Below are 24,835 nucleotides of genomic sequence, written 5' to 3'. Positions count from 1 at the left end.
ATACAACTTCCATCGACTTCGACCTGGCATTTTGGACATTGCGGGGAGACAGGGCATGGCATGTCCAAGGGGGGTTTGTCTCTCATTCCCTCTCTTTCTCTCTTGTTTCGGCGTGCTTCATTATTTCCTTGGATATTAGCGTGGGGATCTCGTCGACATCGACATCGACATCAAACTCGCATGGCCATAGCGCTGATATCCGGATAGGGGCTCTGGACACACATAAACAACATGGCATGGCATGGCATGAATTCACAAGTCTCGGTCTCGCTTGACTCCCAGATCCAGATCCAGATAAATGTTTCCATTTCTCCATTGCGCCAACAATTCAGTGCTTCGCTTTGTCCCTCTCTCTGAGAATCCTTGGCAATATGTCTGCAAACCGCCGGCTCAGATGTTCGTAGATCTACAACATCCTTCACTCCAAAATCCAAACTCACCACAACCACCCTCTGATAGTGATGGCCATGAGCATGGTCATGATCGGCCCAGCTCGGTAGAGTCACCGGGAGCGTCTGTGTGAATTGGCACCGCTCGATAGCGCGCCTCGATAGCAGACTCAATCAACTGGATGAGTTTCTTGTGACGCATACTTTCAGCGATCGCTTTTGCTGACCTTCCAGAGTTGTCTCGCCACAGCAGGTCCACATCGGGCCGCTCAACCAGCTTCTCAACTAACTGCTCAACACGCTGCTTAAGGACACCCCGTCTATCTCGAGAAACGGCCACCAGGAGTGCTGTCATTCCTTCTTTGTTCTTCGCATTGACATCAATATCGGGACGTGACAATAGTGTGTCAATTGCATTTAACTGCTTGTAAGACTCGTACCGGATTGCGACCATCAATGGTGTCTCCCCTGCATTGTCCTTCGCGTTGACGTCGATATTAGGATGCGACAATATTGCGTCAACTATTAGATGCTTGAAACGGCCGGACTGGATTGCGACCATCAAGGGTGTCTCCATTTCATTGTTCTTCGCATTGACGTCGATATTAGGATGTGACAATAGTGCGTCAACTATTGAATACTCGAAAGGGTGGTCCTGGATTGTGCTCATCAAGGGTGTCCTGCGTTCACTGTCTCTCGCGTTGACGTCGATACCAGGATATTCCAATAGTGCGTTAACTACTCCTTCGTTCTGGGATATAACTGCTCGACTCAATGGTGTGGAGCCATCGGGATCTCTTGAGTTGATATCGACTCTCGTCCGGGTTAGCATCTCGGTCACTATATCCTTTGTTCCTCTCTCCGCCGCGGAGAGTAGAATTTTAGATATCATAACATCGTCCCAGGCATAGTCGACCTGCTCCAACAACAGTCTGGCTATGTCCAAATGGCCACCATCAATCGCCAAGGACAGTGCATTGGTGCCGTCAGTTGTATGATGTCTCACGTCTATGCCATCTTGCGAGAGCAACAGCCGGACGAGTTCAAGATCCCCCTCGGCTGCCACCCACATAAGGGCTGTCCAGCTCTTCGAATCTGTCGAATTCACAAGAGGATTGTCGGGTGACAGAAGCGGCTTCCGGGCTCCCAAAGAACCGGACACCGCAAATGGCAGTCGTGGGGGCTTGACCACGTTGCGTTGGGCATCAGAACCCTTCTCGAGCAGAGATGGAATGTATTCTGTCTTATGCGTCTGTGCTGCGAGTATCACTGCTAGCCCGTAGGATTTTGCGTCGGCGTTGAAGCTCAGAGCACGTACTGTCAACAGCCCGAAGAGTGTGTTCAATAGGACGGATTGGGAACCCGTCCGAAACAGATCCCAAAGGTGCGAGTTTGTAGGGATTTCTAGCGTTCTCTGGAGTAAGTGGTGAAGAAGGGCTCCATGTTCATTTTCCGCAACCCATCCTAGGATGTCGAGGTTGAGGTAAGGACTCCATGGAAGATCCACGGGACTCCATGGAAGATCCACGTAGGAGAGCTTGTCGTCGACCAGATCGCACCATAACTCATAACAAGTTACCAGCCCAGCTTCAAACGATTTAGAGTGTTGAAGCTAGTACTTTTGTGCATAGGGTAGAAAGGCATGTTCACGCGGGTGCGGTTTGAGTTGTTCCTCCGTGGACCGGCCCACCAGGTCCAGCTGCGACTTCCAATCGTACCGTCGTCTCTCTCGTCCTCTGAGGAGCTTTATCGCCAATTTGGTCACTATTGATTGAGGTAGGGCCGAGGTTAATACCACCGATGGCAAGTGAATCAGTTCCGGGAATGCGGAGTTGTTGATCTTCTCGAGTTGCATTCCAAACACCTCAAAATTCAGGTACGTCACACAGACCTCTCCTAAGCTCAGATCCGCGTTTGATGCGTCCACGTGGTATCGTCTGACCACCTCATCTGCAGAGTCGGACAGAAAGAATTGCTTGACACTGTGGTGAGCGAAATGCACGGTCGAACATTCTTCGTCAACGACGAGTAAGCTACCACAGCTGTAGAGTACTTTGAGCATATCATTGACCAGCTTTTGGGGTTGCCAAGACCTTACTCCAGGCACGACACTCACAGCCTCGCGAAGCTCCTCGACCGTGAGAGGACGTTGGGCGGCGGCGACGACCTCGAACATCTTCTTGTAAAGTTCCGTACTGGCAGCATTGCTCTGGTCTAGCTTTCTGATGATACGACTGAAGGTTTCTGGCAAGTCCTTGGGGAGAGACTTCAGTGCGGCAAGTATGTCTTCGTCGGTAGCTTGGGAGCAGATGGAATCGAGCTGAAAGACAACCCAGAGAAACCTACACAATGTCAGCATCACTGAAGGTAGAATGTGCTGGTTGGCCTTCAATCGCCAGATACTCACATTCCTTGGCTCCCTTTCAATAGGGCATCTTGAATGGACAAAATAATTGTGGGATCTCCAATGCGGAGCATGCCGGACTCGAGTCGTTCCTCTAAAGCGCTCTCAATATACATTTCAATCTCAGGGTTTGAATCCGGTAGTGGTATATGGTGACACTGCGGAAGTACTGAGAAAGCTTTGTGGTAGAGATCTGGCCGACTCGTGAAGAAGACATGGAAGACGTGTTTCCAGGTGAGCGAGGTGCGTATGAACTTGAAAATTGTTTCCGATTCATCCTCCGGACACTCGTCTAGCCCGTCGATGATAATGAAGTAGAATTGTGGACCCACAGGAAGTAACTTTTCGAGAAGGTCCATAACTTGCTCAGTGTCTAGCATGTTCGTATGAATCGAGTCAACAGTATCGAATGTTTCCGGTTTCAACGAACTTAAAAGTTGCCGCACCAGGCTGCCAACCACTGTTTTTGCTTTCAAGGACTCTGTTTCGTCGTACCGACAGAGAAAATAACTGACGACAGCGGCGGGCGCCACCATGACAGTGTTCTCAACCACATTGGCGGACAGGACAGTCTTTCCAGACCCCACAATTCCTGTGCACCATAAGACACTGGACTCTGAGCTTTGGATACACTGCTTGTACAGGTCTTGTTGAAAGATCCAGGTGCTTGTACCCGACTTCCGGGCTTGTCTCCAAGCGGTCTCGTGGTTGTAGACTGAACAAGCATTGAGTAGCTCCGATTTCCTCTGTTGATATCTCAGTCTCCTAAGTTTCTCCAGTTCAAGGGCCACTCCTTCTGAGAGCTTTGCTGAAAGGGTGCGAAATGACAAGTTCTCCTTCACTTCGAGACTTTGTTCTTGTTTTGCTGCCAGTGATACCTCGTCCCTAATCACATTCGCCAATCGCGCAAGGTCGACCTCAAAGCTGCCAAATTCCGAATGAAAAGGCGCGAGGATGGCGGATGAGATCTGAGACAAGAAGGGCTTCTTGATAAAGAGCACCGCACGCATGCACAATTCGACAACGACAATGAAGTATTCACAGAGCGCTCTCTGAAGACTTTGCGACCTAGGGTATAAGGAACCGAACTCCTGGAACCGTGGGCAAGTCCGTCCGATGTTCATAAAGAGAACCGATAGATTCTCGAAATAGGATGTGAAGCTAGAAGTGATTTGGAGGGTCATCTTTAACACACCCCATATGGCGCTTGCAAGCAGAGACTGAGAGCCACCAACGATGGTGTCGACAATGGTGGAAAATTGCTGGACAGCTTGCAAGATACTGGAAAATCGCGGACCCACACATCGTCGAGACCTCCGTCGACCATTGTTCCTGTCAATCTCCGCTGTAAGTCGCATCACATCCGTAGTTTCTGGCGCGGTCTGGTTTTTGTATGCCCGAAGGCCGAGCTTTTGGCTATCGGAGAGGATTGACTCAAACTCAGAGAGCGTTTGAGCCAGCCTGATCTCCGGTTTCAGCGGGGCAGCAGTGCGCAAAGCGACAGCCATGGGTTCAGGACATCTGAGTAGATATGTGTTGAGAGCGAACTTCTGAAAACAGCTTGAGGTAACTTTGGGCAGGAAGTAAAGGTGGGAACGCGAAGGAGGAAGGACAACGGGTGGTGTTGTGAAGATACAGTGGCTGTGATCAGAACTCGGCGATCAGGCTGATCCAGCTGATCCAGCTAAGCCCCTAAGCCCCTCAATATTCGACAAGCACGTGCCGTTCGCCACGCGATCAGAGAGATGCAGGTCGACGATTTTGGACTGGACACAATTCCCCGCATATAGGGCGAACAGTGTCCAGTACTTAGTACACGACGGCGACCATGCCAGAAAGTCCTCTTCTTTACCAGACTGGACTTGGCCTATGCAGCATCCGCTCAGTGATGCTGGAATACGAGGACTGCAAGTACTCGGCGGCATGGTCAGGCGGAAGGCCGAAGGCGGAAGACGGAAGACAAGAGGAAGCAGAGCCCCAGCTGGGGCAGCACCAAGCAGGTGGCTGGGAGCCCGACGACATCGCAGCCGGTCCCTCTGGCTGCCTGATAAGAAGGGCAGACAGCAGGATGCAGGATGCAGGATGCGATAGGTGGCAGCGGCAATCCAGGGCTTAGGAGGCCAGGGGTGTACGGGCTCGGATTAGGACCCTGTTGGTGCTGTAAAAGCACTGATAGCTTGCCGATTCAAGTGTGGAAGGCAGTGCGCAGGGATTCGAGGAATTGGTCCATACACTGTCCTCCGTACAGGGAGAGAGTCGAGGAGGGACGCTGTAGGCGCAGCTGGGCTGGTTGGTGGTTGCCTACCTGAAGTTGGTTGAGTAGTGACAGCCTGCGGCACAGCCTGCCACTGCACCTCAAGCCGGCTCTCCTGCTAATGTACGTCTGGTTAAGCGCACTTGCATGCGGCTTGGCGCGGATGAGTCATCAACTCGAACTCGACCTTCGCACCGATGCGACAGACAGCGCACTGCATCGGAGATGGTTGTTGATCAGAAGATGCAGTCAGACTAGCAGGCAAATATGTTGGCCTCCAGTCCAAAACACCAAGGCTCAACCGAATCCCATCTGTCTCCAAACGGCATGACCGACGCGATGACGGACCCGACCCTGCCGCAGAATGCGAATGCCCCTAGTCGTGCACTCAGTGGCATCTAGCCTACAGTACTCTCCTCAGGCACTCACTTTGATCACAGTTGCATCGCCTCGCTGGAATTGAAGAGAATGGGCGTATTCTGCAAATATAGGGTAAAGACTAACCACGATCCATCACCCAGAGATAGAGACAGATCAACCACTCCTCATACACTGAAGCTCTCAGTATCGGTATCATCAGGTACAGAATGCAGGCTCAAGTCCAACAGAAATATGAAAGATCGCGTGTATGTAGGTAGACATCATTCATCATGACTCGTAATAATGGCAAGACACCCGTCAGATCAACCCAACATAAATAAGACATCTTGAACAAATGAACCTGATAGCAGAAAACAAAAGAACCAAGTAGAACTGAAAGCGTATGACGACTCGATCTGCCATCCCACAGTCCACCTCATTGCATCAATTCCCGCCTCGTCATCCCAGGGCGTTGCACATGTTGTGTTCACGGTATCACGCCTTGCTCAACTGTCCAATGCCAGTATTCCCCCTTTCTGCTGGCCTCGAGAAGATGCCGACGGCCAGACGCCACGGATGCTATTCAGCTGAAGATCTCTCCCCAACGACCGTCCTCCCATTGGCGCAGCTCTGCTTCGGTCACCACGAAGGGATCGTATCCGATTTCAATGATCATCCCGCGGAATAGGTTTTCTGCATGGCGTAGAAGAGTGGATTAGCCCTTGGTGACACAGGTTCCGCGGCGGGGAGGTGACGGGTTCAGAGAGGACTTACGTGGATATTTGGGCAATTGATTGGGGTGGAATCTAGTCGACGCAGGATTCGGTCGGAAAGACTGATCCACCGCCCGGATGGCAGTTGATGGATCGGCCGAAAAAGCGATCAAGCCAACCAGCACACTCAGGTCACCGGCAAGCGTGCATGTTCTAGGTGCCAGCGACGGTGGCTCACATACGACGGGCAGTAGTTGTTCAAACCAATGTTCGGGCCCTGGGATATGAAGATGGTATCGCTCCATATGGTAGCCGGCCAGCGCAACCTGGGCCGTCTCTGGCTTGCGGGTGCGTCCGAAGGAAAGTCGTCGCCAGGGTAAGGTGGTAGAGGATAATTCGATCTTCAGGCAATCAACCGGCACAATCAGATAGCCATGGCGGTCCGGGCCCCAGAACATGGTGCAGCTCCTGAGCGTGACGCGACGCTCATTCTCCTCTGGCGTTGCAGGGCGCAGGCGCTGCAAGTTGTAGGCGCGTGGATATTCTTCCGGGTCCCAGATCCACCAAGAAGTCGTATCCTTCAGCCTGAACTGATTTCTCGACTCGGGTGGCGCCCAGTAGAAGTCGGGGCCCCTTTCAGGAGGCGGGATTTGTGGGTCTTGGGTGTGTTCAATGTTCCGGATACGGAGGAAGAATGGCCTGCAAAACGGCTGGCCCTGGCGTGGAGGATACGACTGTTCTTGATGGAAATCCATCATGACTGCCTGCGAAGCCCGGGAGGACGATAATGGGGGCAGAAGAAAAGGAGGGAAGAAGGGTGCGAGGAGATGCGTGCTTTCACGCCACGGTTCGTGCAGAGTACCAGAGCCGAAGACAAGCAAGCCACGCAGGGAAGCGCCGAACCATGCTCCGTCCGAGGCAGCGATCATAGGTAGGTTTGGTCGAATGAAGCACGCGCACCGCCGGTGGCATATGCAGAGTCGCACCATCCAAGCAAGTCATGCCGAACAACAGCACGTTGCGGCCACACGGCATCTCTTAGCGTCTCAGCTTGCATCAAAGCTGTTCTGCGGGAAGCGTTGTCGCTAGCCTTCAGTCAATGAATGACCTGTGTGCGCCGTCAATTGCAGTCATCCATCCGGACTGCACAGACAAGATCCAGTCGAGCTGGAGCATCTTCTGGCAGAGAACAAAACCGGGCTCTGACAGCTGGTACGTCCCCGTTCCCGCACGTGAGCGCTTGACACCAGCGACGACCTCTCTCGAAGACATGACGGAGGGTCGAAATAACCCTCTTGGGGTGGGCGTGGGCTGGAGACAGGGAGGTGAGGTGGCGCAACTCAGTGGCTTCTCCCCCGGGCGAGAGCGCTGAAGCAGGGATGGCGGAAGCGATGGCCCACCCACACTCAAGTCCCTCCTCTCTCACATAATCCCACTGGGGGACGATTTGCCGGGGCATGCGGCTCTGCGGCAGCAGTTCGGGCGGCGTACACATCATGTATAAGTTCGCGGTTGTTCTCGGTTGGCCGCCCATCCGGTGCCCACGGTAGTGACCATATTGTCTTCTTGTGCCGGCTAATGCAGAGCTCCCAGACGAACCAATCAGGAGTGGAAAAGAGGCACGTCGCAAGAGTGGTACGGCGATGCTTCCACGCGTGCTTGTGACCCCATCAGCACAGATCGAGAAACCCAAAGAGGACTGTTTCTTGTGGGCGAACGCGCGAGGTTTATATAAACCCGCTCCCAGGAAGACGGCGTGTTCTTGATCAGGATCAATGCACGAAGTCACCTATCACTTCCCATCTCGGTGCGTTGGCGCAGCATTAGTGGTTGTAGTGGTTGCCTTGTTGCCTTTCCCACTCGTTTTGCCCAAGCCCGACAAGAGAGGCGTCAGGACAGGCTGCAAATGACCACAGAAGCATGTGCGGCCTGCCTATTTTAGCCTCACCATACTCAGCCGGGGAGCTTTGCCGCCAGAGGGCCCTCTCGACCAGTGATCCGGCAGTGACAGGGTGAAAGGTCCTTCCTAGCACGGGAAGGGTGTGATGGCAAGATGGAGGGCAAGATGGAGGGCAAGATGGAGGGCAACACGCTCCACGGCATGGCAGCATCGAAACAAGCGAGCTGTCCCATACACGGTGACGGGCGGGCGAAGACTGGCAGCGGGAGAAAAGAAGTCAAGATAGAAATAAGAACTAAATTAAAGCGTCCCGCTGCCTGCGGCTACCCGGACAGTCTGACTATCTTCATCACCACCAGACCACCAAATACCACACGGCCTGGAAGGGCATGCCATACACCGGTCGAGCAACGTGTCCATGTCCGTGTCGGGGCTGGTGTCGCCCGAGTTCAGCCTTGTTCGATGAATTGTTCCAATGCTAATCGTGATATACAGACAGGCTTGCTCTCCTCCACTAAACACTACACCGCTATGCGATTGTCAAAACCAGGGGAGGCAATGCGGACTTTCTTCTGTGCAACTCCATTGTTTATACAGCTCCACACCCTCCAAGCCGGGCCTGGACTCTTGACGGGAAAGGGCTTGGTTGTGCCAGGCCGCATTTGTGGCTGGCTGGCGAATGGGTTGAACATAGTACATGAAAATAAGAAACTCGAAAAAGATGCCAATCAACAACATCATCGATGCCCAGTGCCAAAATCTGGTCCATGGCCTTCTCAATGCTGTGTCGTGCAGTGCAGTACATGGTGCTTGCTCGCTTGCTGTCCCCTGCCATGATTTCTCATCAACGGTGATCTACCCCTTCAACACACCAGGGCTGGTGGCTCGAAGCAGAGCAGATCTGCCGCGGTCAGTATGCCCCTTAAAAGACACTTGCGCAACCCCAATGTTGCTCCACACCGAACTCGCCTGGCTCCTTCCATGGCTCATCCTCGTAGCTCAAGAATATAACCTGAGCACCCACAGTGGCTTGGATGCCCTTCAGCGCAATGGCTTGGTTTTGAGGGCTGGGGCATGCAGCGCCGTTGCAGTTGCCAGCGCTAGGCCAGCCCGACTCCAGAACATAGACGGCCTTGCCCGAGCAGACGTTGTTGAGGATGTCGATCTCGGATTGGATGAACGCTCCAGCCTTATCGGCAGAGACGTCGGCGTTGAAGAAGGCGTAGAGGTTGGCACTGACAACATCGACAACACTGCAGAACGCAGAAGCGCTGCTGGTATCTTCCCACATAGACAGAGGTTCGGTCAACGTGATCAAGCCAGTGTAACCCGCACCTTTGAAGGCAGCGGCGCTGCTCGCGACAAACCCGGCAAGTTCCGAGGCAGAGGCGTAGCCATTGAAGACGGCCTCATTACCGACGACGATCAACTCAACAAGATCCCATTGGGCCCACGCAACAATGTCGTCGACCTGGCCCTTGGCGCCGCCAATTCCAGACGATGAGATCCACACACCCAAGATGAGCTTCAAGCCATTGTTGCGGGCGGCGGTGCCAATGTTTTCGAGAGTGCTGCAGTCAGTGCTGTACACACGAACCGAAGTGAATCCCTTCTTTGCAATGATGGCAAGGTCGACGCTAACAGTGCCGGCGTCCTTGCAGCCACCCTGAGCGGTATACGGAGAGTAAGTCAGACCCCAAGAGTCACCGTTCGTAGTAATGCCGGGACTGCCACCGTGGCTGCTGCTGCTTGTTTTTGGGAAAGAAGCAGAGGCAGAGGCCGAACCACTAGGTGCAGTCCAGCCCCACGAGCCTCCTTCAACGCTGCCAGTAGCGACAGCCGACTCGGTCGAGGCAGAGGCCCAATCGCCCCATGTCTCGGTTGAGGTAGTCACCGTAGCTGCATCAGGAGTGGTTGAGGCTGAGGTCCAATCACCCCATGTCTCGGCTGAGGTAGTCACCGCAGCTGCATCAGGAGTGGTTGAGGCTGAGGTCCAGTCAGCCCATGTCACGGCGGTCGTGGAGGTCGTGGAGGTCGTGCTGATCACCGCAACGGGAGTCGTGCTCGTCGTCGTAGTAGTCCAGTCACCCCAAGTCTCAGAAGAGGATGTGGTGGTGGTTGATGCTGGATCAATCGGAGTCGGGTACCCTGAAGGCTCGCGTGTCAGCTAGACATTCCTATTGTCTGACTAAAGTAGACTTACAAGTTGGCAGGCCATAAGAGGTAATGATGGTGATTGCACAGCTACCAGAGTCGGCAGTCAACGCCGCAACAGGCAGAACGGTCGACGTGATCACGCTGGTGACAGGACCAGTAGACGTCCAGTCAGCCCAGTCACTTGAGGTAGTCGTGATCGGCTGGATGTATTTGGTCGTGGTCACAGTGGACTCCAGGGTAACGGTGGTGGTGTCCTCCGACTCCCAATCGCCCCAGGTTTCAGTGGTCGTGGCTGCTGGGTCAGAAGCAGTGGTCCAGTCGGCCCAAGTCTCGGTGATGGTCGAGGTGGGCACAGGGTCAACCGAAGTCGACCAGTCACCCCAAGTTTCGGTGACGGTGCTGGTGGGATCAGCTTCAGTGCTGGTCCAGTCACCCCAAGTCACGGTCTCAGTAACGGCTGCAGCGGGATCTTCGGTCGCTGAAGACGCGCTGGACCAGTCACCCCAGATCTCGGCGCTGTCGGTAGTGGTAGGATCCGCGATGGCGGACGAGGTCGTCGTCCAGTCTCCCCAGATCTCAACCGAAGTTGTGCTGCTGGAGCTTGAGGCCGTAGTCGTCGTGGTCTCGGGGCTTACCGGTGCCGAGGTCGTGGTAGAGGTCGCATTCCAGTCAAGCCAGGTGTCGCGGGCGAGATTCGCGTGAAGTTTCGCATGCATGTGCTTGACATGGCTCGCGGCGGAAACCGATCCGATAATGGCTGCACCAGCAGCGGCAACTGTAACAGCTCTCATGTCGAAGAGTCCGAGAATCCCAGTATTTCCAGTATATTAATAGCAATCAATTCCTTGCTCGTGTTTGAGGTATGTACGTCGTCGGGTTGGAAAACGAATGCCCGCGAAAAGAGTGGCGCGGTAGTGGGAGTGTGTGAATCGAAGGTCGGACGGCGAAGCCCACGAAGAACTCAATTGACCATGCGTAGAGCCTTGCGGAGGAGGAAGAGGAGGTTTACGAACGACCTGACAAGCTGCATATAGCTGCCAGCACGGTGCAGCAAGAGCGGGGACTTGCATTTTGAGGCGGACTATGGGGCTCTACCCATGTTCCCACCCAGGGCGCTAAGGGAAATGGGCAGAATTGGACCAAGAAGGCACCTCGACTTACCGCACACTGTTACGCTGCCTTAGCGAACTTAGGTCTGGTGTTGAATCCCAAGTACGGCTTGAAACGGCATGGTTGGCCCTCCAGGGTGTCCTACCGACCGTGGTTACCAGCCTTGGCTGGGGGTTGCGAAATGATGCAAAGGAGTTAGTTGGATCAAGCAAGCGAAAATGGCTATGATGACTTGGAGGCTGCTTGGAGCAGGTATTGGATATTTTCTTCAGGTATGATTCCAGGCCAGCACCAGCGGAAACGCAGGTCATGGTCGAGGCCATGCACACAGACCTCACACTCTTCAGACTCGAGCGGTAGGATCTGGAAGAGGGACCATCCCATCCGGCATGGCGCGGTGAGGTCGCGAGGGGTGTCGGAGGAGAGATTAGGGTTCTGAAACAGCCACAGGGAGCCTGGAGAACATCTCGGAGGCATGCAAGATGAGGTGGCGGGGCAGAGCGGCCTATGGGAGAGGGAGGCCCAGCTGTCAACCGAGACCTGAGAGAGTGGAGAGGAGACATGCGCGTAATGGCAGGCGGAGGGATGGAAGAGAAGACGCAAGTGGCTGCGCCGTCCGAAAGTGTGAGTTGTGGTCCAGGGGTAAAGAGTCAAGGCTACGCGTAGTACGTACTCCGTACTCCATACTGGCATACAGACTCACGGAGCAGTACTGAAAGGGAGCTGCCCGGAGATTTCACGTGCCACCTCCAAGCCCCTTCAGGACTAGCGGAAAGCTTAGTTTGACGCCATTAAGATTGCCCATGCGCGCTATCCTCATCTCTTGCTCCCGCGGCTGCACTTATACAGAGGATGCTACTTATCCAGTACCACCATCGTCTCTCCTCCTTGAGGGGCAGATTGCAGTTCCTCTCCAAGGCTTAGGAGCCCTGCTGTTCTTTCGATTCAGGGGGACCCCGACCCCTCCACCACTTGCCGCTGCCCGCGTCTTACACATTCTGCCCTGCTCCCGGGCAACGTCGCCGACGACCTACAAGCCGCCACCGTTCTCCCGCCAGTCTTTGCGATTTGGGGGCTATTATCATTTCCCGGACATTCGAGATTGACGCTGGTCAACTCCTGTCAGCCCGCCGATCCACCACTGAGGGTTGTGGGTCTGCCTTTTTGACTGCTGTCAGGCTCGCAATTTCCCAGCTCGGCAGCTTCTCTGGAACTTCGAATCTTCATCCTCATTGAATAATAATATTGTTGTTGTTTATTGTTGTGTGCCTTGGCCACCCAGTCTTGACTCAAGGTGATCGGCGCTGGCATCAACTCAGGTCCATCATCCCAATGACGGTAGGTAGAATGATGAGCATTAGGATCACATTACTATTGGTATAACATTGCTACGCGATGGATGGGAGGCGCTCCGGGTGCTCCGAGTCCGCGGTGTTTGTGTACAAAGCATTCACGTCCCTCAACTGTCACAGGCAGTCATTATAATCCATTCGCAGTGTGGAAATAAGATTTTCTATGGGCATATCCGACGATGTCTTGTTCCTGGGCGATGCTCTGTATTGCTTGGACGTACAATGCCCGTGCGTTCAGTCCGGCTCGATGTATGTTTTCAACAAGCTTCGCCGCCTTTGGGTACCAATCGGTGACACCCGCCACGCCGTTACCTCCCCGATAGGCAACACAACATATCGTGTCTAGATTCGAGCCTGATGCCCTCGGTGGACAACCTAGCGCTAGATCAGTGCGCAAGGTATGAAAGTCTAGATCTTGGATCTCTTAAATCGGATGTCCATGCGCAGCGCACACAGCCTTCCGAGCATGCTCCGTTCGTCTCTGAAGACCAAACCCAAGTCAGCAGTTGGGTGTAGCGGTGTACATACTTGGCACCGTGCTGAAGTCTAGACCTGGATGACTCAATCGACATGTCCGTCAGGCACTACCTCCGCAACGCACCTTGCGACCTTCAGTCATTCCTCCAGTCCCAGAAATCCTTCCTTGACGCCTCTTTCCCATGCGGCCTTCTTGCGCTCCACATCTTCTGCTCTCTGGTCTTTCATCCATGCAGTGTTGCGCACGAACTTCTCCCGGAACCTTTCACTTTCTTCGATATGGCCGACTTCGTACCTCTTGGCGCTTGGCTTCTCGACTGCCTCGCCTCGGACAAAGGAGAAGCCCTTCTGGAGAAACAGCTTGTACGACTCAGGACTGATGAATGCAGTCTGCTCATCATAGTGGTTAAGATCACCGTAAACCTCTTGATATGCCATCTCGACATGTGCATTCTGCGGAGCAATGTTTCGTCGCAAGAAGGGACTGTGCATGCGCGACTGGTCAATCCCTTCGGTAGCGTCCGTCATGGTGTACGACGCTACATAGTACTGCCATCGAGCCTCATCTGAGAGCGTATCGCTGTCGAAAGTCGCTTCTTCGGGGGGGAACAACCGAACCGTGCAAATTCGATCCTCGGGCATCTGTGGCAGATTAGTAATCTCCTCTTGCGATCCATCAAAATTGGGGTGACTGCTTCCACATACATAGCTAATACGGTACACCTCGCCGTCCTTGGACAGTCGCTCGACTTGCTTGCGGTACTGTATCTCCTGCTTTCTGGTCGTGTCTGGACGTTCGCGGTCCCTCATGAACAAATTGGTGATCTCGACGCTCTTATCTTTCGAGTCCCCACTGAGAATGTTCATGATGAATCGTAGAATGGCTCCGACCAGTCTCTCGATAGTGTAAAGCTGCCAGCCACTCTTGTTGTAGTAGCGGCGTAAGGTCTCTTCGAGTTGGTTCATCTCGCCTGTGCCTATCAGGACGTCCTCGCACATTTGTAGGATTTGGCTGTAATAACTTTGCTTCCCGTCGAGGCTGGAGAAGAACTGCTCCGGGCCTTTGTCGATCATGCGAAGTTCAATGGCAGGCTTGACCCCCCGGCTTGCACCTTTGTACCTTGCGACAGCTTCTTGGACGTTGCTCTCGTTCAACTTGATCGCGAGTAGTCGGCTGTACATGGCCTCAAAAAGTCGGAAGAAGCAGTAGATGTTCGCATTTGCATAGAGATTGTAGGTGCTATGCGGGTATGGTTCATCCATGGCGAGGTGGCGTGCCGATGTGTCGTTGTTGGCGATGTTGATCCATGGACGCTGGGGCGCGTCAGGCACCTCTGATGCCGCGTCTTCATCCAACTCCATCTCACTGATAGCGCCAGGCATAGGACTTGATTCTTTGCTTGCGGATGCCACGCTGTCTTCTTTGCCATGTCTTCGTTCAAGTGCTTGCCTCCTAAGCCAATCTGACTTGCGTTGTGACTTTCCCTTGGTAGGAGCATGGGCATCACTTTCGTGAAGGTCTGCACCTTCGTCGGGCTCCCGATTTCTGAGACCTTCAGTGTCGATGTGCTCCTGGAACTTCTCAAGGTCGAGACCGAAGAAACGAATCACGAAATCCGTAAGCCAACTGCGGATCTTATCCTGCTCAATGCTGTTGTACTGGACCCGGTCTGACTCAAGTGACACCAGAATCAAGCGCGCCGCATCGGCGATGACGTCCGGGTCATCAAACTTGTACTGAAGTTGATGTTTCTTCGCGGGGATTCCATTTTCGCGATTCTTTTTCGCTTCTTCGTACTTGGCCTGGATTTCGCTGGTTAACGTCTTTTGCTGAAAATTCTTCTTGTCAAGGTTTTTGGCGTTGATTCCCTGATGGTCAAGACTCTTCCAGAAGTGCTTGTTAATCTGGTCACGCCACACCTTTTCCCATTCACGTTGGACCTGTTTCCACTCTTCAAGTTTCTGCTTGAGTCTCGCTAGGACGATGGGAAGAACCGCGGTAGGACGCGCGAACATCTCCTGCATGACCCTACCGCCGACTTCGCGGCCATACACTTTCATGATGATACGTTTCGGAATCGCTTCACTGGATCCACCTAGGCTAGGTGCTAAGATGAAAGCAGCTCGGTCTGCTTCGCTCATGACACCAATTTGCTGGACAATAGGCTCCATCAATTGGATGGTGCGCTGGCAAGACTCAATGTGGAAGTCATAATCGTGACGCTCTTCCTCAATTCGATGCAGGGCTTCTTCGTATTGGTTCTTGCGATGTGCAACAAAGCCAGAGTCTTCCGAAGCCCATGTTGGATGAGACGCCCACACATCGTTCAAAACTTCAAAGCACATTCCGTCTCGGCCTTTGCAAGGTTTATTTTGCTCTCGCTTTGGAAGATGGCGGTAGCTGGGACCAAGAGCACGGCAATGCGACAAATTCACCCGTCCCGGATCGGGTCGAGTACGCGCCTCGATCACCTCATCTTGCTCCTCGATACCGAGAAAGTTCTTGAACCAATTCATCAAGTCAGGACTGCCCCCGATGAATGACCCAACTCGGTCAGCTAAGGTGTACTTGTCAATGAGGTCTTGCGTGTAAAGGTTGATCAGTTTGAGGAATTCGGCGTAGCTGGCGCGATTGCCTATCTGCTTCTTTGCGCGATCAAAGAATCCAAGCTCTTCCTGGGTGGTGGATAAATTTGGGAAAGGCGGGAGGGGTTCTGGTGGCGCAGGAACAAGTGTTGGCGAAGTCACAACAGTCTCGGCAGGAGGCTGGCGCTGAGTTGCCAGCTTGGGGCGCTGTGAAATCAAAGTCAGTGCATCAAATAAGAGTGAAGATATTGTCACGGATGAGCACAACGTGACTTGACGGAGTAAGTGAAAGATGTGAAGATAGACATCCACATACCTTGTTTGCATTCCCTACCTGGACCGGTCCAGCTCGATTACTCTGGGGAACATTCGCGTCAGAGGATGACTGCGCAGCAGGCTGGCTGGCAATAGACCCGCCGGGTCCTCCACGGCGCTTCTTATTGTCTTTACTGGTGCTGGGTGGATCAAACTGGCCCATAGGAGGCATTTTCGAAGTAGGCCGAGGGGTTTGCGCCTGAGGGATTGCTCCAGCGGCGTAGCCCGTATCACCGCGAACGTTGTTGGTCTGTTCCTCCTGTGCCATTGCACGTGAGGCTTGTGCCTTGCCGTGAGCGGCCGACTCGGGCAGGAATTGTTTGAAATCTTCCAGTAAGTCAGGTGCAGACACGAAGAGTTGAGTGACCTGGGCGTAGACGTCTTGAATCGGCTTCGATTCACGTTGGTAGGTCTGCAGAATCTCGAGGAACTGCTTGTAAATTTCAGGTTGCTGTGCAAACCGATTCTGCCAAAAGTCAATACCGGGGGTGCGGCAGAAAATGCAGGAAACACAATACCTTTATTTTATTCACATAACTGATGGCATGATTGAATTCGACAGGCCCGCCGCGTTTCAATTCACCGAGCGCCGTGTTACCGCCGAAAGTACCCCCCTGTTGAGGATACTGGCCTTGCTGGCCTGGTCCAGGAGAGACAGCCAAAGCCGGCCTTGCGATCCCGTTCGTCACAGCAGTGACAGCGCTCTGCAGGGTTGACACGTTACGCTGTTCCTGCTGAGTCATGGAACCTGGGCCTTCATCCATCGGCCTTTCTCCCGATGCGGGTTTGTAGCCAGGCAATTCTGCTGGTCGTGGACCTGGCGATGCTCCGAGGGCCTGGCCCCAGCCATGTCGGCTTTCAAACGGATCTTGACGACTTGCCGGCTGCTGGTTCATTGGCGCAGGCTCAAAGTGCGTCCGACCTCTGTTGTGAAGAGATTGAGTCATTGTTCCACTTGGAGTGGTCACCCGAATGGCATCGGGATTGTCATCGGTCCCGCATTCAATGCGATAGCCAGGTGGGAGAAAAGTGTTGAACCCTTGGATGAGAGCTGGATGTCCGTTGAACAAGTTGGACACTCGCTCGATAACGCCCGGTGTGTCGATAGCCTGGCTTTTGAAGTCTTTCATGATATCCAAGAAGCGATTATATACGTCTGGTTGGTCACTGAAGCGAACTTTGACTTGATCAAGGTAGCTGAGTGCATCATTAAGGATGGGTTGCTGGCCGTGCGCCAGTTGTGCGGGTGCAGGCATGGGTGAAGGTCCAGGCATGAAAGCCTGGCCTTGCTGCTGCGAAGGTGGAGCTGCCACTTGTTGATGCATGTATTGCGACGGCCGTTGTGTTTCGTGCTGTGCAGGCCCTCCAAAGAGGCCGCCGGCGGTGGATGGAGCTGCGCCATTGTGTGGCAGAGCCCCGGCACCTCCATTCGCCAATAGACCGTTGGGGCCATGGATGGAATTCTGCACTTTGGAAGCAACGGGCTGATGGATCGGAATCGAGCCAGCATGGCTCTGTACGGGACGTTGTTGCTGATGTTGTTCTTGATGCATACGTTCCAGCTGGTCTCGCTCGCGGGCTTCACGCTCGCGCTCCCTCATGATCATCTCATCTCGCTGTCGCTGAAGCTCAATGTTGCCCCGTTCTCTCATTTCTCTTTCTCTCAGCTCGTGCTCCCTCATCTCTCGCTCACGCAACTCTCTCAATTCTCTTTCACGGCCAAGGTACGGAGGAGAATGTTGGGGGAGTGGATGTCCCAAAGAACCCATAGGGTGACTTTGAGCTTGGGGCGGAGGAGGCTGAGTGTTGTACTGATGCTGTTGTTGGTGATTCGGTGGTCCTTGGGTCAGGTCTGCGATAGAGAGGCTATGGTTTGCAGAAGGCTGAGCATGATGTTGGTGATATGACGCGGGTGGAGGTAAGACGTGCGGCGGTGGTTGCGCAGGACCATTCGGACTGGAAGACGTGGCAGATATCAGCGGCCGCAGTGTTATCGCGGTGGAAAACTGACGCAGGAGAATGATGTCTCAATCATGAGGCAGAATGTGGGATGAAGCAAAGAGGGTCACATACTTGAAGCTACCGTAGGGTCTAGCTTGAGCCTGGGGGTCGCCTTGAGGACCTCCAGGACCCCGCCAGTGGTCGCCTGGATTCGGGTTCATGGCCGTGAAAGTAGGATTAAGAAATAGAAGAGGTTGATGTCGTTGCTGCTGCTACCAAGATTCTGCTTCTGCGCATCGCATACTAGTAACAAAGTGGGCGGGCTCCTGACACACAACACAAGTGGACAAGGACGAGGGTCTGGCAAGAAGCCGCCGAGAGATGAAAATTGTTCCTAGAACGAACGAACAACGCCGACAGAGGGCCAGGAGCGATGCACCAAGTAAACAAGTTGGACGTGATTAGGTAGATGGGCGAGATGAGGAAAAAGGCAATCAGGGGACTTGGAGAAAGCTGAGGCTAAAGGGCGACTAGGGTGAAGGGTTAGGTGGGTGATGGAGCCCATCTTGCGGCTGGGCCTGCGGTTTGCGGGAGGCACTGGCAGTATTTGCCATTCTTTGCAGATGACGATGACCTGGCAGAGCTGCACCATGCCTATCTAGAGCTAGTTTGCCTCGGTACAGCTGCCGTGTTGGGCTTCTCCACAAACGGTGCCTCACGCAGGAGGAACACAGCTACAACATGCTGTGCCACAATCAGCTACCTAGGTATGGATGCGTGTCGTGCCTGTCCGGTCAGAAGAACTTGCTGGCCAGGCTCATCAGCCCAGAGGCCCCGCCGCTGCCACCGCCCTGACTCTTCATATACATCTGCAGAGCCATCTTCGCAGCCTGGTTGACCACCGACTGCTTCGTCGTGCCACTCTGCACGTTGCCTTGGCTGCTCTGGTTCTCGAACAACTTCGACGCTTCCTGCATGGCCGTCGCGATCATTTGAGACTGCGATCCTGATCCGCCTCCGGAGCCTCCGGAGCCCGTGAACATCTTCAGCGCCTGCATTGCTGCCCCTGCGCCGAGACTCGAGGCATCGTGCTGTTGTCCACCACCACCCTGCTGATAGAGTTGTTGATGGCTTTGCTGAGCGCGGCCTTCGTCAATGTCCTCCGACTGCGCACTCTGCTTGTTGTCGTTGAGGAAAGACAAGGCTTGCGAGAAGAGGCCAGAGTCTCCTGAATGACCCTGCTGTTGGCTATGCCGCAACACTTCATCTTGATCAAAATCGGCGGATCCACCTGCATGGCCACCGCCTGATCCAGCTCCATAGCCACCACCACCAGAGCCTCTGCCATAGTCACCACCTCCGTAACCACCGCCAGAGCTGTCACCAGATCTTCCTTCATAGCGGCCTTCAGGGCGGCTGTTGCCGCCATATCCTTCCTGGCCTCCGTACTCGCCTTCATTGTTACGTCGACCATGCTGACGTGATTGTTCGTTGCCATACCCACCACCCTGGCTATCACCGTATTCCCCTCGCCCTCCGCTGTAGTCTTGTCTGCCTCCGTAGCCACCTTCTTGTCTCTGATCACCATATTCATTGCCACGACCGGAGCTCTGGCTACCGTAGCCACCGCCCTGTTGATTGTTGTCGAAGCTTTGGTTCTGGTCATAGTAATTGTCGCCACCTCGGCCACCGCCGCCGTATTCGCGGGAATCGCCCCCACGCTGGTCGTTGTAAGACATGCTGGCTCGGGTGCAAGGGAAGATGGGCGTTCCTGTCGAGAAGAGAGGCTGCAGAACAGACCGGGAGCTGGAAGTTGAGAGAGAGAGAAGGGCTTGTGAGAGTATGCGTAGAGAAGCAGTTGGACGTGGGACGAAGCAAGAATTTGAGGTTGTGTGAAGTGGCCTTTTGGTTTGAGTGCCAGTAATAACTGACTAGCAGTGGGTGGTGTTTAAGTTGTCACCGACTAATTAGCACTGCGGGTGAAGACGAAGGGTGCAAGCTGAACCCGACGTCATCGCCGGCCATTACGAGTACTAGGAGCGCCAGTGGTGCCAGGAGTACGGAGTACGTAGGTACGTAGTACGTAGTACCCGAGCTGAGGTGAAACCACAGTGACAAGCTTTAGTTCCAGGCCGCCACCGCGTGGCGCGTATCCTCTACTACCTAGGTACCTATTGGTGCCTACGAGTACCTTAGTAGTACTAATCCTAAGGCTTGGCAGGCCACTAGTCCCAACCTGGGCTTCGGTCAACAAGCCGCAGCGCAGTGCAGTGCAGGGGACAAGTTTGCTTCTGGACTACAGAGTACGTCGTACATCTTGACCCCGCTACCACTGTCCTCAGTCCCGTAGTGATTTGAATCTGACATCGGCCCACAGACGCTATTGCCATCAAAGTTAAAAAGGCTGTCAAATCACTGCAGAGTACGGAGTACGCTAGTCAAAATGGTAGACACAAGCAGCACCCCTTCTGGCCAATGTGCCGCTTGCCGCAAGACCACCAACCTGAAACGCTGTGCCAAATGCAAGACCACCCAATACTGCTCTCAAGAATGCCAAAAGACCGACTGGAAGGAACACAAGAAGTCATGCAGCAAGAACGCCCCGGATAGAAGCAACCCCAGCTTCAGCACCGGCGGCAGCGGCAGAGCATCGGCAGGTATCGCAGCCATCGACAAACCGTTCACGGCCCTCAGCAAGAAGAAATGGCTCCACAACCGGCCCGAGGCGGAAGTGTACGCTTTGCTCATTGACATATATCGCATGCGGGTTGAAGATGACTACAAGTTCTCCGGCGACGTCGACATGGACAGCATCTACGGAGGCGCTCCAAACGGGTTCGCAGGATTCCGACGTTTCCTTCGACAAGTCGAGCGGAAGCCTGGCCTATTGCCGGACTGGTGGTCGAAGGAGAAAGCAGCCGTGTGTGTACGCCACGGCAAAGCGGTGGCTGGAGCGACTTGAACTGTGCAGTGGAGAAGAGCGATATCCTTGAGCATTACGGGAATCCCACCATGCCAATGCAACTAAGGATGTTCGGGGACAGGTTTACGGTACAGTACCCTGAGGGCAGAACGGCGACGCCATGATGCAGCTGCAGATGATGGCGGAAGAGGGTGCGGGATATGCACTTACCCTTGACATGAGCAGTTGCTTTTGAAGGGGTCTTGTTATCGAAAGGCAATGCCAATCTTCACCAATGTTTGATGGCGCATGATTCTTGAATTGGCTTCTGAATGCCGACTACTCTTCTACGGTCATTCAACAAAGGGCACCGGCCAAATTGGAAAATTGCATTGTGACGATCAGCTCTCTTTTCTAGACACGGCGAGGATTGTACGAGTATCATACTTGAGGATGTGATTTAAGGAAGGAAATGATCTTGATTAATTGACTGACTGTCTTTCTATCTATATGTTTCCTACCAGAATGAACGTGACGATTGGTCCCTAACGAATATCAATTCCACTTCCATGTCCGAGACGAGGTGAGATTTCCTCGGAACAAGGTTTTCTGAAACAGCGCGGCTTCGCTTGCATCAATTCATCCGTCGGGTACAAGTTCAAGCTGTTGCCAACGCCCATCCAGACCAACTTACCTAGGTCGGTTCAGCACGCACCTGACAATATATGCTGCTGGCCAAGCGTCCAGACTTGGTGACCTGGAAGATCCACTGGCATGACACATAGTCACTAGGGTCACCTAAGGGTGGTCCCGTCGACTGAATATCACCTCAACTATCGGTACACGGGCTCGTTGGTGTCGATGAAGCAGGTCTTGGAGAAGATAAATGACTGTCCAAGCGACAACGCTACCGTCCCTAGGATTAGCGCTCGCTATATTGTTGCTCCAATCTATGCGACGCCTCTTCTCACAAGAGTAAGAGCTGCAGTGGTTCAGGGCGGCAGCTTCACAACATGGATCATTTGGGGTTGGGGTCCCTTTGATCCAGCGTTTGGCTTCGACCAACTTGAACTATTGGTGTCTGTGCATGTTGAACCCCCTGGAGAGCCAGCAGGCCCAACACATAAGTCCATATTCATCTTATGCTCGTAAGATGGGTACCGATTTTGCAAAGGGCGCAGGTCTGGCTACAGGCAGCTACATTGGCCGACCTTGGCAGCCATTGTGTAATGCAAAAAGCAGTTGACTGAAATGTCGCGATTCCCTCGACTTCACAAAGCAGAGACTTGTCAATTCAGTCTGTTTGACTCATAGTCAGGCCACTTCAAGTGTTATGACAGCGTCCAGGTTGACGGCAGGGGTAAACGCGGATGGCATCAACCACCGGAGACTCTCCAATCATCCGAAACCTTGTGCTTTTCATCGTCTGCTGACTGCGTTAGTCGACGCTGGCGGGGAGGGTGGAAGGGAAACTCACAGGGCGGACGCTAGTATCCCCAGATCGTAGGCCACCTTGTGGTCATTCGTGGACCCCTGACAACTGATATCCCCCGTTCGACGAAGACAGCCGCTAGGTTGTCGCTAGAGCTGCCTGGTGCGTGCCTCGAAATGACCCATGCATTCGCCCGGGCTGGTTGACATGCTATAATCATCCTTTCCTGGAGGCTGGCATGTCGCTCATCCCGTATACGCTCAACTTTTGCGACTGAAAGGACACACGCACCAACCGCACCAACATTTCCATCGAGGCACAACCGTTCTCAAAGGGTCGAGGGAAAAGGGGGATCAGGCTGAGTGGCGAATGCAGCCCAGATTCTCAGCTGAACTTGAATGTCTCAAGCCTCATGCAACCCCTGGCCAGAAAACAGCCTTTCTGGCAGCCAGCCGACCAACGAGGATAGAGACAGTTCAATAGTTCCACAACTGGGCTGGTTTGGGGACTGTGAGCCTGGCGAACCACACCAATAATAGGCCGGGGGTGAGGCCTTTTGCTTTTCCTGTATCCGTACATATGCAATATGTACCCCTGAGATCACTGATCACAATCATCGTTTCACCCTATTTCCGTCGCAAATGTTAGCCATTCACATGAGGCCTGGAGGTCTTGCGGCTGAACTCTAGATCGCCCCAAACAGGGCTCATGGGCCAGAGTCGAATAGTTCGTCCCGACGCGTACATCCATCACGAAAAACTTCCCACATCTCATGCATTACCCTGTACATGCAGTACTCCACACAGCGTAGCTTCACGGCAGAGGCTCTCGCCATGTGCCACGGCATGCGAAGATCTGGACACTTCGGGGGCTCTCTACGCCCCTTGCAGTCGTGGTCCCGAACAAGCTATGTGCACAGAGTACGAATACTGTAGCTCGAGGGTCCATCACGGTCTTGGATTGATGCATCTCGCATCAGTCTCGCAGCAGGAAGGTGCGCTCGATCAAATGGATGTTCTAGAACCTCTGCTCGCACATGCAATCGACCACCTAGTCACGGTGGCTGTTTGATTTGCAGCTGGAAGTGTCAATCATGTCAGGCCTGGACAGAAGGCCAGACCAGAACAGAGCAGCCGGGGTCATTCTATTGCCAGCATGGAAGCCCCCAGATGAGACAGTTGCGCAGGAAGCTGGCCATCTGGCCCCGACATTCTGTACCCATACCCCTGACTCCATACTTCAACAGGGATGGCAATGTTTCAGCCGCACCAAACTCAGGGCGCCATCACATCGACACAGGCCGCTCAAGTGTAAAAGTGAGAGGCAGGGTCGCTAAGAGACTTTCATGTCCCTGTCCGCATCGGCCAGTGAGGAGAGTCTGGATGCTTGACACTGGACAGAGAGTCTCGCCGGAAGGAACAACCCAGACCAGCCTGATGGTGCCTTCCGAAATAGTCTTATACCGCCTCGAGCCAACTTCAGAGTTTCTCCCACCTCTTTCTCACCTCTCTCACACTTCTTCAACCACAGTCACTCGCTGAACTATATCGTACATCTCTTCCTTTCGCTCATCAACGTCAAGAATGAATCCCATGTACGAGAAATCGCCAGGTAATAGGCATCCCCGGGATTCAGTTTCAGATTGTGACTAACGTGAATGTGAACAGGAGGTGAACCTCGTGTCAACGAAGTGCTGATGCCTGGGTGAGTGACCTTCATTATTGTATCAACGCGACATGTCGAGATTCTTCTGCTGATGGGATGCAAGGGATCTTTGTTCCCATACACCTCAGAATGGCGCGGGCTACCAACAGTCGGTAGCTCCCCCCTCGAACGGCAACTATGCCCCGACAGCACCAGAATACTCAGACAAGCCGTATGCCAACCACTCGGGGCTGCCAGCACAGCCTCAACGTCAAGCGTCTTCTCAGTACCGCCAGGCTGTGGCAATCCCGAACCTGGGCATGTCGCCCGCCCCGGTCGATTGTCCGTGCTGCGGGCAGCGGTGCATGACCAATGTCAGCTACCATTCTGGCAACACCACGCAGTAAGTCGGCACAGTACAGCTAGAGCTTGAGGCATGTTGAAGCTGACCGTCTCCCTTACAGTGTCTGGGCCGTAATGACCTGCTGCTTGACCGGCCTCTTCTGTTTCGTCCCTTACCTGATGAACTCACTCAAGGACGTCCAACACCGATGTGGAAACTGTGGAGTCTTGCTGGCAACCTGGCATAAGAGTGGAGCGGTCGACGTCCATATGCATGCTTAGGAGCGGGTATAAAAGACAGGACAATGCGAGGCAGGAGGTTGAGGGCGAGGACTCTGGTCAGGCACTCTTATTCCAGGGCGTTGGGGATTGCTAGCTTGGTTCATGCTGTGGTACGGTACGTGTATGGATGGAGAGTGTGTATATCAGTACATACAGAGCTGCTACAGAGTCCGGATACTTCGTCGCTGCTCGGGTTTCGACCGAGGCGGACCAGGCACCGGCTCCGGTGCCGGGGGCCGCGCATGACGTTTGGGTGGCTACAGCTAGTACTCGTA

The 24,835-nt window shown here is 53.8% G+C and overlaps 7 protein-coding genes across 7 annotated transcripts; 2 read left to right on the top strand and 5 right to left on the bottom strand.

Moving 5' to 3' along the window:
* Positions 1 to 477: 477 nt before the first annotated feature.
* On the bottom strand, positions 478 to 4,301 carry A1O3_00233 (uncharacterized protein; the record flags this gene model as incomplete). Its single annotated transcript, XM_007730383.1, has 3 exons — positions 478 to 1,976; positions 2,040 to 2,731; positions 2,797 to 4,301. 3 exons carry the CDS (start codon positions 4,299 to 4,301, stop codon positions 478 to 480), a joined length of 3,696 nt encoding a protein of 1,231 aa, XP_007728573.1.
* Positions 4,302 to 5,990: 1,689 nt separating this feature from the next.
* On the bottom strand, positions 5,991 to 6,875 carry A1O3_00232 (uncharacterized protein; the record flags this gene model as incomplete). The annotated part of the gene is made up of 2 exons (XM_007730382.1): positions 5,991 to 6,100; positions 6,182 to 6,875. The coding sequence occupies 2 exons, from the start codon at positions 6,873 to 6,875 to the stop codon at positions 5,991 to 5,993; spliced, it is 804 nt and encodes a 267-aa protein (XP_007728572.1).
* A 2,067-nt stretch (positions 6,876 to 8,942) lies between these two features.
* Positions 8,943 to 10,968, bottom strand: A1O3_00231 (murein transglycosylase; the record flags this gene model as incomplete). Its single annotated transcript, XM_007730381.1, has 2 exons — positions 8,943 to 10,168; positions 10,224 to 10,968. 2 exons carry the CDS (start codon positions 10,966 to 10,968, stop codon positions 8,943 to 8,945), a joined length of 1,971 nt encoding a protein of 656 aa, XP_007728571.1.
* A 2,286-nt stretch (positions 10,969 to 13,254) lies between these two features.
* Positions 13,255 to 17,699, bottom strand: A1O3_00230 (uncharacterized protein; the record flags this gene model as incomplete). Its single annotated transcript, XM_007730380.1, has 4 exons — positions 13,255 to 13,758; positions 13,822 to 15,909; positions 16,019 to 16,483; positions 16,536 to 17,699. The coding sequence occupies 4 exons, from the start codon at positions 17,697 to 17,699 to the stop codon at positions 13,255 to 13,257; spliced, it is 4,221 nt and encodes a 1,406-aa protein (XP_007728570.1).
* Positions 17,700 to 18,752: 1,053 nt separating this feature from the next.
* Positions 18,753 to 19,697, bottom strand: A1O3_00229 (uncharacterized protein; the record flags this gene model as incomplete). Its single annotated transcript, XM_007730379.1, has 1 exon — positions 18,753 to 19,697. One exon carries the CDS (start codon positions 19,695 to 19,697, stop codon positions 18,753 to 18,755), a length of 945 nt encoding a protein of 314 aa, XP_007728569.1.
* A 704-nt stretch (positions 19,698 to 20,401) lies between these two features.
* A1O3_00228 (uncharacterized protein) lies at positions 20,402 to 20,920 on the top strand (the record flags this gene model as incomplete). The annotated part of the gene is made up of 1 exon (XM_007730378.1): positions 20,402 to 20,920. The coding sequence occupies one exon, from the start codon at positions 20,402 to 20,404 to the stop codon at positions 20,918 to 20,920; it is 519 nt and encodes a 172-aa protein (XP_007728568.1).
* Positions 20,921 to 23,875: 2,955 nt separating this feature from the next.
* On the top strand, positions 23,876 to 24,560 carry A1O3_00227 (uncharacterized protein; the record flags this gene model as incomplete). Its single annotated transcript, XM_007730377.1, has 4 exons — positions 23,876 to 23,903; positions 23,960 to 23,996; positions 24,061 to 24,339; positions 24,401 to 24,560. 4 exons carry the CDS (start codon positions 23,876 to 23,878, stop codon positions 24,558 to 24,560), a joined length of 504 nt encoding a protein of 167 aa, XP_007728567.1.
* Between the last annotated feature and the right edge of the window lie 275 nt (positions 24,561 to 24,835).

This window comes from Capronia epimyces (assembly GCF_000585565.1).
Source record: "Capronia epimyces CBS 606.96 chromosome Unknown aczIQ-supercont1.1, whole genome shotgun sequence".
NCBI classification, from domain to species: Eukaryota; Fungi; Ascomycota; class Eurotiomycetes; order Chaetothyriales; family Herpotrichiellaceae; genus Capronia; species Capronia epimyces.
Note: the sequence above shows the minus strand (reverse complement) of the source record. Positions and strands in the feature narration are given on the sequence as shown.